The 12,882-nt window shown below is 37.5% G+C and overlaps 1 protein-coding gene across 5 annotated transcripts in view; it reads right to left on the reverse strand.

Moving 5' to 3' along the window:
• The window catches only part of UGGT2 (UDP-glucose glycoprotein glucosyltransferase 2), a 91,226-nt gene that overhangs the window by 47,175 nt on the left and 31,169 nt on the right, over positions 1–12,882 (reverse strand). For 4 of the 5 annotated variants that reach the window (XM_026854922.1, XM_026854929.1, XM_026854944.1 and 1 more), the window contains 4 exons: positions 8,562–8,653; positions 6,853–7,003; positions 5,726–5,845; positions 3,040–3,125 (listed from right to left, as the gene is read on the reverse strand). In XM_026854922.1, coding sequence (XP_026710723.1) covers positions 3,040–3,125; positions 5,726–5,845; positions 6,853–7,003; positions 8,562–8,653 — 449 coding nt within the window. Of the gene's footprint in view, positions 1–3,039; positions 3,126–5,725; positions 5,846–6,852; positions 7,004–8,561; positions 8,654–9,437; positions 9,470–12,882 lie in introns of all 5 variants that reach the window. The other variant, XM_026854936.1, reaches the window with a different exon arrangement.

Raw genomic sequence — 12,882 nt, forward strand, 5'->3', positions numbered from 1 at the left:
TGAAGATATTTGAAGTTATATTCCTTGCTGAGAACACATAAGGATCATTCTGATCTCTACTGGAAGGGACTTCTGATTATTAGTCAGTTCCACTTCTTAGCTGGTATAGGCAAAGGACAGGAACGATCCTTCCATTGAGTCTCCAGTGACAGAGCATGTTTACATCCACAGCTAGAACATATAGATTCCCAAGAGGAGAAATATCTGCCTATTCATGAATAGTTGCCTGCATTAAGAGATGACAATTAGGAAGCTGGATTCTGCCAGTCATCTGGAACCCTGTGAGTGCAAAGGCATCAGAACCCTTCTAAGAATTTCCAAGCCTTCTACTGTCTGCTCTCAATACATTTTCTTAGAAGAATAGATACCATCCCCTCCACCCCCAGCACTTCAACATTATGCCTGCTTCTATAATGGGGGAGAGGAATAGGAAGATGGCCAAACCCAGATACTTTTGTGAATCAAAAAGGGAGATTTTATGTGAATACTTTGCTGTTGCAGCAGTTCAGAGACCATCTTCATGTAGTTTTCCAAAACATATCCTTGAATCGTCCAAAATATCTGCAGCTAATGCTATTCATACCAGGTCTGCAGCAAAATCCTCTATTAACTGTCACTTCTCCCAGGACAAACCCAACAGTGGACAAAAAAGCTGCTCTATGACAAACCCCTATGGAAGCAGCTATTCAACTCCTCTACATTTACTTTTTAGCAGACCTACAGGTAGGGATGTCTCTGCCTGCCAAACTGCAACCAAAACCACTTAATAATGTGCTAACAGGCTTACACAATCACAGCCATCTATGAAATACAGCTGTATAAGCTGCTGCCTAGTCCTGACTACACATATGACAGCACTGGATAATGTTCTATACGCAGCAGAAAGTTGAAAGGTCGAAAATTATGCCAACTAGCAAAAAGAAGCAAATTGTAAGACAGAACAAGGGAATGACAGCCTTTCTAAAGCAGTATTACAGAGACTCAAAGCTGGCTTCTGTTATACAAAACACTGTGCATCTTGCAAATACTTCCACAGAGTGTACAGCTCCATCACTGCTGCTACAAGAACATAAGACCTACTCATCTCATGATGCAGGAGAGCTACTATAACAACATGACAATCTGCATGAGCCCACGTTTCAGAAGACCTTCATATTTGCAAGTGATAATTCAATGAGTTGATTTAGGAAGTCAGCTTTTCATCGGGATAGCCACTTCACATCAGATATTTTAAAAACTCTTAAATTAAAACAAAAATCTGTCATATCACTATAAAACTGTTTAGACAGATGTTCAGAACATTATCAGGTGTGCATCAGATCAAAGGACAGAGGAAGTAAGAAATACAGCAAGTTTTCTAAAAAGATATAAATAATAATACATAAAGATCCACCATGTTCTACAATTAAATTTTTCTCTCATTTTTTTACATTTCTCATTATTGTAAATAATTTTTCCTGAAGTCTTGTGTCATCTGGGTGCCATAGGAACAGTCTGCAAGGCAAAATATTATATGACAGTATAGACCCCATGGCTTGTCCATATCTTGAATACTGTGTACATGGCTACTGATCTCATCTCAGAGAAATTATATTAAAACTAAGATAGTTGAGAGAAGGACAACTCAGAAAACAAAACAACCTTTGGAACAGCTTCCAGGCAAGGAATAACTAGGAGCCTAGGGAAAGAAATAACTAGGGTCTAATATGGCAGAGCTTTATAAAATCATGACAGACATCTAGGGAGCAGGAGAGACTGCTTAGTCTCTCTCCCAGTTTTAAGAGCTACAGAAAGTAAATGAAGCTATTGAAAGCCTGGCTTAAAACAAAGCAGTTCTTCATTAACTCCTTAGTTCAACTGTGAAAACATCTGGAAAAGGATACTTTGGGTGCTCAAACTACATGGATTCAAGGGGAAAACATAAAAGTTTATGGAAGAGAAACCCATCAAGGGTTGCTAAATATTCAGAAACTACATCTGGGTCTGGAATTCTTTGATCTCCAAATGCGTGAAGGCCAGAAAACTACACAGGCAAAGTACCTGGTTGCCTTGTTCTTTTTATCGTACCTAGGCAGCTCCTTGTGGCTTGCTGCAGACAGACTGACCTAAATGGACTTTTAGTTGGAACCAGTTTGGCTGCTCTTATGCTATGTATCAGAAAAGGCAAATTAGTTTCTAGGCTATATTCTCCTCACGGACTGAAGCAGTATTGTCTTCCAGGTAGTGACAACAGTGACAAAAAGCACAGATGACTACTATCTGTCCTCCATTACTTTTTTGTCATTGAATGATAAAAACCAAAGAAAAACAAAACAACGATCAGAACCAGTAAAATTTTAAAGGAAAATTAAAAACCTGTAAGTTATTGAGGAAACAAAAAGCTATTTCACAGGAATATTTTAAATATTTAACATGGTATTTATCTTGCTGAACCTTGGTTATAGTTTGGACACTCTTCTTTTATAAGCTGTGGAAATCAACAGGCACTTCTGAAAGCAATTAATTTTTTCTTAAAGTAGGCATCTCAGATCAACCAGATTCTTCCTCAGAACTGTCTCCTTCTCTCACATGACCACTAGAGTTCAGATACAGACAATTTTTAGAAATTCAAAACTTGGTGAAGATAATATAATTTTGGTCTTTAAGTATTTATATAAAACCAAAATTGGGTAAAGCAACCTCAGTTGAAAGAATTGTACTCAAAACTGCCCTCAAATCATGTTTTACTTGGAGAATATTTTGCTTAGAATGCAACTTCATGTAGGCATCCAGCGGGAATATGTGACAAGACAATTTTTATCAGACTTCTGCAGTTCATCTTCCACACGCTCAGGTACGTTATCCCCTACAACCTATTTGCTTAGGAATACTCAATACCCTAGTAAGCTTAACACAAGTGGGTAATCAGTGTGTCTTACTAAATGTTGTTGCATTGAACTTCATTTGAATTCACCTCTTTGCCTAGAAGAACAGAAGATAAGAAAAAAGGAAAGTAACCTTCTTTTAAGACTTTTCTTCAAGACTTTCAGTCTTCCTTACCTAAGCGGTACATTATGATGATAGAATAATTCTGCCAGTTTCATATAATCACCTGTATCTTCTTGGACAGGATCAACAAAAAGTACCTAAGAAGAAAAAACATGTTATACATCAAACATTTATTTTTGATGTCTGTTTTTATTTTTTTTCAGGCATAAAATCTAAGAACAGACACTTCCAAAGGGGCTGTACACCTCATTGTTTTCCATTTCCTAAAACATTCATTGCAAGAAAACAGTAAGAATAGAAATGAAAGCAACTTCAGAATTAATTAATTTGGACCAAATACTGATATTGAGCTTCAAACCAAGTGATATCACTGCCCTCCTCTGAAAGACTCTGTGCCAATACTTTGTTCTAATTAATGAACTTGATATTTAATTAAAAAGGATCTAATGATGATTCTTCTATTACTTCTTTCAACTATCTCCCTTCTGTTGTGAAAACAAAACTAAAATAAACAGAATATATTGACTTAAAATTTTAGTTAAAAAACCAGAGCATTGGGAAAGAATTCTTCCTTCCTGTCTCACATATCTTTGTATTCACTCTTTCACTTATTGTAGCTTGAAGTGTAAAATCAGATCTTTCAGGCATGCACAGAATCTAAAACTGAGATCTGTCTGCACAGGTAGATTATCCTTATGCAGATTTAATTATGACATTGGTACCTTATTTATTCAACTTTGCACTGCAACTCCCCTTAGAATTGATCATAATTTTGCTAGAGTAGCTGAAATGCATCATAAATGTTTCAAGAATTTTGAACACTCCTTCCCCCTCAGATTATAGTTAAATATGTTGTAGATTTCTATAATATAGCTGTTATATGCATCTATGCCAATATTTAACTTTGAATACATAATGCAATCTACTTCATATTACACATCTTATGTTTCATGATAAACATACATTTTTTTTATTACATGTTGCTTGTATTTTGGTTATCTTTAAATACTGAATTTAATATCACTTGGAGTGACTAAATCAGTGGACAAGGGAAGAGCTATGGATGTCATCTATCTGGGCTTGTGTAAAGCCTCTGACCTTTTGATATGGCCTTTGATATGGATTTCTTGGCCTCCAAAATGGTTTTGATTGATGGACTATTCAGTAAATAAGGAATTGGCTGGATGGTTGAATCCAGTAAGTAGTGATTAATGGCTCAATGTCTGGATGGAAATCAGTGATGAGTCATGTCCCTTAGGCGTCCTTACTGGGACCAGTACTGTTTAATCTTCATCAGTGACATCAACAGTGGGATTGAGTGCACCCTCAGCAAGTTTGCAGATAACAAGCTGAGTGGTGTGGTTGGCATGTCTGAGGGACACGATGCCATCCAGAGGGATGTGGACAAGCTCAGGAAGTGGGCTCACGTGATCCTCATGAGGTTCAACAAGGCCAAGCGCAAGGTGCTGCATACAGGTTGGGATCGTCCCTGATATCAGTACAGGCTGGGGGATGAAGGGATTGAGAGCAGCCCTGCGGAAAAGGACTTGGGGGTACTGGTGGATGAAAAGCTGGGCGAAAAGCTAGACATGAGTCAGCAACGTACACTCACAGCCCAGAAAGCCAGCTGTATCCTGGACTGCATAAAAAGAAGTGGGGCCAGCAGGTCAAGGGAGGTGGTTCTGTCCCTCTACTCCACTCTCATGAGACCCCATCTGGAGTGCTGTGTCCAGTTCTGGGGTCCCCAACATAATAAATACATGGACCTGTGGAGAGGGTCCAGAGGAGTGTCACAAAAATGATCAGAGGGCTGGAACACCTCTCCTTTGAGGACAGGCTGAGAGAGCTGGGCTTGTTGAGCCTGGAGAAAAGATTCTGGGGAGACCTCATTGCAGCCTTCCAGTACTTAAAGGGGGCTTATAAGAAAGATGGGAGAGAGGCTTTTTACCCGCAGTAGTGACAGTAGTGACACTGTAGTGACAGAACAAAGGGTAACAACTTTAAACTAAAATAGGGTAGATTTAGATTGGATATGAAGAAATGAGGGTGGCGAGACACCACAGGTGTCACAGGGGAACAAGCTGCTCAGAGGTTGTGGATGCCCCTTCCCTGGAAGTGTTCAAGGCCAGGTTGGATGGAGCTTTGAGCAGCCTGGTCTAGTGGAAGGTGTCCCTGCTCATTGCAGGAGGCTTGGACTAGATGACCTGTAAGTGTTCCTTCCAACTCAAACCATGCTGTGATACATAGCATTACCTTTTGCAATTTAAATTTTAATTCAAATAAGCAGTAACTGTTTCCTTAACTTACTAAGTGATATGGAATGCTAGGTACAGCAGAAAATTTAGGATACAAGACATCCATAATTAGTATGCTTTGTAACTTAAATCTTTTTGTACCTCTGTTTACCATCTCTGAAACAAGGAGTTATCACTATATTCTCTCAACAGTGTACTATAAAGAAAATCCATTGATAGTACTGAATTATCTATATGTAGCTTGGGAGGAAACAGAAAAGCTCCTGACAAAACTGTGCGCAAGTCCACTTCTGGCAATCAGACTAATAATCTCATATGACCCACTAAACAAAAAGATTTTCACTACTATTAGCAGACCCACATAGAAAACATGAAATTCTAACTATTTTAACAATTAATACAGCATGTGCATTTTTCAATAAATTGTCCATCCATATATTAATGCATACACTATGCAAAAAAATTACATTTTCCAAACTTACCAAATTGTATAAATTGCGTCTAATCTGCTGTATAACTCCAGGAAACGTGGGTTTTAGCAGTTCCTGATAGCTTGCAGGCCATGTGCTATACCTGTGATCTTGTTCTATATTGTTAACCCACTAAAACAAAAGAGGTAGACATTTGAAAAACACACATTAAACATTGAGTTATATATATATAGATGATATATAGATATACAGATATCTTAAAATACATGGAAAGCCCGAAAGGATTTTATCTTGTTTTTGAAATAGTAACAGAAAAAAGCTTATAAAATTAATACTTTTTTTTTTTTCCCAATCAAACTGCTCGGGGTTATTATTTGCAGTAAATATTAAATCTAGTAACAGATGGAAAAGGAAAAAGGACCATTTGTACTCTATCGGGATGTGAACAAACCCATTTTTTCATGTGTGGAAACTACTTTCACAATACACAGGTCATAACATATCACACAGGTATGCGTGTAACAGCACAACCATCTTGTAAGGCAAATATAGTATTTATCTATAACCCGCAAGAGCGCTTTAGATATATCAAAATAACTAAATAATATATGGCAGGTTTGTTCTTCTACTGTTTTCTGTGCAAGTCTGACTGTACTTGGCAAACAGAAGAATGAAATAGGATTCTTTTAGGTGAAGATAATGAGTATTTCAGTGCCTTTTCCACTGGGGTATAACCTTTATAGTGAAAACTGTATAAATTTTGAAGAAGGGAGAAAAGCAGAGTCATTGGACAATTAAAAACAAGATATTTAAGTTGTCCACAATTCACTTTCTAAGTACGTTTAGCTGTCTTGCATAATACGAATATATTATGTAATTAATAGATTATGTAATTAATTGCTGTCAAGTCAGATTCTATAGCTATGAGTGTGCAACTACTCTTAGATATATTCCTCTGTACTTTAAACATCCTACATCTTAAAATTTTAATAAGGTATAGGCTAGAGAAAATTAGTCCTAAAATAGATCAAAGAGATACTACCCTCCAAAACATTTTAAACTGCTTATCAATATATGGTCTTGTGCATAGTATTTCAATTACACTACAAAAAAGATAGACTGTCTCATACATGGCATTAGCAAATATACAATATTTAAATAATTGTTTAATTACTTACTATTATCGAAGAGTGACGAATATCTAGTGCATAACTGTCATCTGTAGGATGTATATGCAACCTCATAAATTTACTTAGTATCTCCTCTTTGATTCCAAGTTCATGAAGGCCATGCATCACTTTTCCTTCCAGTTTAAGAGTCTCTAAGATGCTTTTTCAGGAAGACAAAATGCATAATGTCTACACAGAATTCTTGTCATGATGTAAAAAAAAAAAAAATTTCACAGCCTATTATATGAGGATTATTTTTAGTATTAAAATAATTTTTATATTCTCCTGCAGTTAAATGTTTAAAACAAAATCAATAAATAATATTATATAGTCTCCAGCTTATTTCAAAACAGAATTAGATTATAAAGTCTTTAGTTCATCCACATTTATTTTATATGAAGGAATTTCATCCATCTTTAATATGATCTGGCAGGACAGCAGAGTGAACAGTTGCTTGCTGCACTGTCCTGGGTGAGGCAGAAACCCAAACAGGGGTGCCCTAAGAGCATGTGCAGAGGAGCTGGCAGCAAGTGATGGAGACAGACAAGCTCTAAGTCTGCATTATGGTAGAACCCTGAAAACAGCACGGAGGAAACACATAGCTACACCTCCAGAAGACGACTCTTTCCCAGAAGACCCAACAGGACTCTGGAACATTTATTGCAATCTGAAAATTCAATATGAGAATGGAAACAAACCTGAAGTAGTCACCAGTAGAACATAGCAGGCAAGGTTTACAAATTACTTTATTTCTATCTTGCTTCATTTTGAGATTTCTCTATTCTGAAAGGTTTCTTCTAAAATATATTGAAATGAAACCTAGTACTGTCATTAAAGAGCACTATTAATATTTGCATCATTACCAAAAAAGATGCAACTGATTCCATCTTAAAACTCCGGCTGACAAAAAACTAAGTAAAAGTTGCAAGTATAAATGCTAAACCCAAGAAAGTTTAAGAATCTCCGTGGAGGAGAAAAGATGACATTGAGTTAAAAAATAGAAAATAAAAAATTGCAGACTGACAAATCATAGAAACATGAAGAAAACCTCAACCTTAGCATCAGTAGATCTACTGAGAGTTTGCAGGCCACCAAAGACTGAAGTAATCATGTATGTCCTGCTGTTGACAACATACAAATACAAGGGAAAATGTTTACAGTTTATGAGTGCTTGCATAAAAGAGTCAAGTCATACCCAAAATAATTATACTATAATTACACAAACCTTATAAATATTTCTTATACCAAAAAAACACATTAGTTCTGCATTAACAGAACTTACTATAAAATGTGGCCAGACACAGACTCACAAGCATGCCAAAAATAACCCAAGGTGTTGTGTACCTAAATTTAATGCCTGAATTTTTTTTAAAATTTTAAAGAAATAGGGATGTGAAAGCACTTAACTTATTTTATAAAGTGCTTTTCCCACCTTTTTATCCATACATGTTGGATTCCTTCCATTTCCAAATTAATTTTACATGGTAAGTTGTAAAATTGTAAGCAAATTAGGAAACATATTACAAAAGAAAACGCTGTTTTCAACTACATATACAATGTTCATTTTCAAAGCAAAACCACTGTAAACCAGTAATCCCTCTACTGAAGCATTTCCTGTCTCCCAAAATGCAACAGATGAGATCATCCATCACCATGAGTACAACTAATCCAGTATTATTAGTAATTCTGTAACTGTCAAACAAAACGTATCATCTTACCTAAAAGGATCATGAAAATCCAGGTCAATATGAATGCCATTTAGAAATAAACGTGCTTCTCCAGGTTGGATTCCAAGAATTTCATTAAAATGCTAAAAAGTAGAAAGCTAATTTATTTAGGTAGTGTCAACACACACACATATAAATATATATACACAGAAATATATATATATATATATATATATATATATATATATATATGAAAAAACTTAAAGTAATTCTGCAAAACAGACACATCAGATCTCTTCCACATAATTTCTTCTTTTACCTGAGTGCTGTTGGTAAAAATATTGACAACATACTTCTATGTGTGCTATTTAACACACATTCAATATACAAATACAAATGAAAATATCTGATAATTCTTCCCAAACCACCTTCAGTGTCCCTACCTGTACAACGTAGAGACAAGGACACCTTCTCTGTGTCTGCCAACAGAAAGTGAAAACACACACGCCTGTACGTTTTTGAAAAATGACTCCTACATATCTGTTCAACAAAGGGAGACCTTACATGTATCCGACAGACCTCCACTCGAAACTAGCTCTCTCAATAACATAACGTTTTTTATAATTCTAAAAAATGTGTAGTCGCAATTGTTACAGGAATTAGGAAAGACAGACTAGAAATATACAATCTCTTCTAACAAAGGGACATTGGATAAAACACAGATCAGAAAGGGACAGTATAGCATATCCTTGCTTTGCAAAGAAGAAAAAAAAATCCACTAAACGAATACAAGAGGAAGGAACTATTTAGGGAGTAGAGTATGTCTTATTTTATTTTAGAGAGCTGTGAGGCACCACACTGTTCAATCTACAGTAGCAGTAGCAAGATAAATAACAGGAGCAACAGCAGTAGTTTATTCCAACTCACCCCATGAGGAGCAGTCAGATTTCCAGACATGTCTTAATTCCCAAAAGAAGAATGGAAAGCACAAAAAATATGCAGAAAAAAGCAAGCTGAGAATATTTTTTCCCCCATTTAGCTCCCAATTGCTAAACAAAGTAACAAAACCCACACTTTCGACAAAAGCACACTTAGAGCAAGCAACTCGAGCTATGTATATTACTCCACTTATAAGTCTGTCACTGAGTAAATGAGAGAAAAAAAAGGAAAACATTTAAACTAATATTATTTCTTCACAGTAGTGTGGTTACTTTCACACAGTTAAATTTAAGTAAACTCAAAGCTAACTGGTTTGTGATACTACAAGTGCAACCCCACATAAATCAGACAACAGTTTACTTGAACCTCCTTGTAATCTAACGTATGTGCATATTCATAGAATCACAGAACGGTTTGGATTGGAAGGGACCTTAAAGATCATCTAGTTCCAACCCCCCCGCCATGGGCAGGGACACCTTTCACTAGATGAGGTTGCTCAAAGCCCCGTCCAACCTGGCCTTGAACACTGCCAGGGAGGGGGCAGCCACAGCTTCTATGGGAAACCTGTGCCAGTGTCTCACCACCCTCACAGTAAACAATTTCTTCCTTATATCTAACCCAAATCTAACCTCTTATAGTTTAAAACCATTACCCCTCATCCTATCACTACACCCCCTGATGCAGAGTCCCTCCCCATCTTTCCTGTAGCCCCCATTAAGTACTGGAAGGCCACTATAAGATCTCCCTGGAGCCTTCTCTTCTCTGGGCTGAACAACCCCAACTCTCTCAGCCTGTCCTCATAAGAGAGGTGCTCCAGACTCCTGATCATCTTCATGGCCTCCTCTGGACCTGCTCCAACATGTCCATGTCCTTCTTACACTGGGGGCCCCAGAGCTGGGCACAGCACTCCAGGTGGGGTCTCATGAGAGCAGAGTAGAGGGGGAGAATCACCTCCCTCAGCATGCTGGCCACACTTCTTTTGATGCAGCCCAGGACACAGTTGGCTTCCTGAGTGTGAGAGCACATTGCTGGATCACTGTCAGTTTTTCATCCACTAATACCCCCAAGTCCTTCTCCACAGGGCTGCTCTCAATCCACTCATCACCCAGCCTGTATTTGTGCATGGGATTGACCTGGCCCATGTGCAGGACCTTGCACTTGTTGAATTTCATGAGGTTTGCACAGGCCCACCGCTCCAGCCTGTCAAGGTCCCTCTGGATGGTACATCCCTTCCCTCCAGCATGTCGACTGCAGCACACAGCTTGGTATCACTGGTAAACTTGCTGAGGGTGCACTCAATCCCCCCGTCCATGTCTTCAACAAAGATGTTAAACAGTGCTAGTCCCAACACTGACCCCTGAGAAACACCACTTGTCACTGCTCTCTACTCAGACATCGAGCTGTTGACCACAACTCTTTGAGTGTGACCATCCAGCCAATTCCTTTACCTACCAAACAGCCCATCCATGAAAACCATGTCTCTCCAATTTAGCAATAAGTATATTGTGCAGGACAGTGTCAAATGCTTTGCACAAGTCCAGGTAGATAATGTAAGTTGTTCTTCATTTATCCACCAGCGCTGTAACCCCGTTGTAGAAGGCCATCAAGTATGTCAGTCACAATTTGCCCTTAGTGAAGCCATACTGGCTGTCACCAATCACCTCCTTATTCTCCATGTGCCCTAGCACAGTATCCATCACTCATCATTCAATAAAGAGGTACCATATTCCTCAATACATATAAACATTTTCACAACCTAAAGCAGAATGGAAATATGTAATGGCACCTAACATCAGCATATGAAAGGCAAGGCTCTCTGTGAAGGAAAAATGCACCTGTGATAAACCTGAGCCTAACACAGAAAGAATTTTTATGAAAATCCAAAACTTGTCCATGATTTTGAAGAACAGCTTTTGAAAGTTATAAATTTAATTTATTCTAATGGTGTCACCAGAACTTTGTAGTGCTTTCATTGCTTTTTTGTATGCAGATTTACAAAAGAGTAATATAATTACTTATGCTTGTTATGAAGTTATCTAAAGATATATATTCAAACTCAGATACAATGTGAAGAATACTGTGAATTTGGGAGGGGCTGCATCCCACTAATGCTAAGAAATAACCAGAAGTACCTTTTTTTAAAAAAAAAATTTAGTTAGCTATTATCTTTCCTGAAAATGTTAGTAGGGACGTAAAAAATGGATGTCAGTGAGCTTGCAAAAATGAGGAGCATAAATGCATGGCAGTTAATTCCTTATGGTAAGGTATGGAAAAAAAAGAAAGAGATAATGTAATTGTTTTTCTAATATATAAAAATCCCTTTATTCCCAATAATATACTCATCTAAATTACAGATTTTTTTTTATGTCCCCAAAACTTGTTACAGAAGAGGAAGAACTTCTATCTTCTTTAAAACTAACTACTGCTTTGGATTACTCCAGCCCAAGTGCAGGATTTCATATTTATTGTTGTTAAACCTCATGCAACCATTAAAACAAAACATAGAAGTAGCGGCTGGCGTCTGACATTTACATTTTTCCTACCAGAGCTTCACAGAGAATTACATGCTCTCCAAGGTCTCACTCCACACATCCCTTCTAAGCAGCCAGAATTCACAGATGCCTGATGATGCCAACTGTCATTGCAGCAGGTGAAATTTCTGATCATTTTACCTACAGAGTTTGATCCTGAGACACAACCAAAACAGGCAGATGGGACAAAATTAAACAACCAGGCACACAGTGATGAGACTCCTCTGAACCAGGCTGAGAAGCACTCAAACTCCTAGGCATACCTAAAATTTTTCTAGTTAGTAAATCCAACAGTTTTAATACCAGCGTTGTGCCACGAAGTATTACGCCCACAGAAATAACTCCCTTGATGCCACTGGACTCAAGGAGTGAACAATAAATATGAAGAGGATTACAGTGTCAAGAAATCTTACCAGCATCCTTCAGGGCTCTTGCACAGATCTTGTGAGATCAGCTAAAACAGGCCCTCTCCTTGAAGCACTGAAATTAGCATTTAGGGTAAGAGACCTCTTTTCAACCGCTGTTGAAATCTTACTGGTCATTTCTATAAGCTCAGATACTCATGTAAACACTGATACCAAGAAAGACTGCAATGGGCTGGGTGATATAGGTTATAAAAATCCGAATACTAACTAAAATGAATGCAACAACAATGAAAAAAGTATCAGCCATTGGCTATTGAAATGGGAGAAGTCTTCAAAATCCTTCAGTACTGCAGTATGAAAAGAACTGAGCTGAATCAGAGCTAAGACTCATCATACAATTTTGATGCTAGGCATTTGATTGTTCAGAAAAACATCCCTTTGCCGTAACAACTTCGATGGAAGTAGTATTTAGGCATCCAAGACTAGAATTTAATGCTGATAATACTCATAGTATTTTCTTGCTAAACTGGCAGCAAA

The sequence above is a fragment of the Athene cunicularia genome (assembly GCF_003259725.1).
Source record: "Athene cunicularia isolate RWA chromosome 1 unlocalized genomic scaffold, athCun1 chr1_part1, whole genome shotgun sequence".
NCBI classification, from domain to species: domain Eukaryota; kingdom Metazoa; phylum Chordata; class Aves; order Strigiformes; family Strigidae; genus Athene; species Athene cunicularia.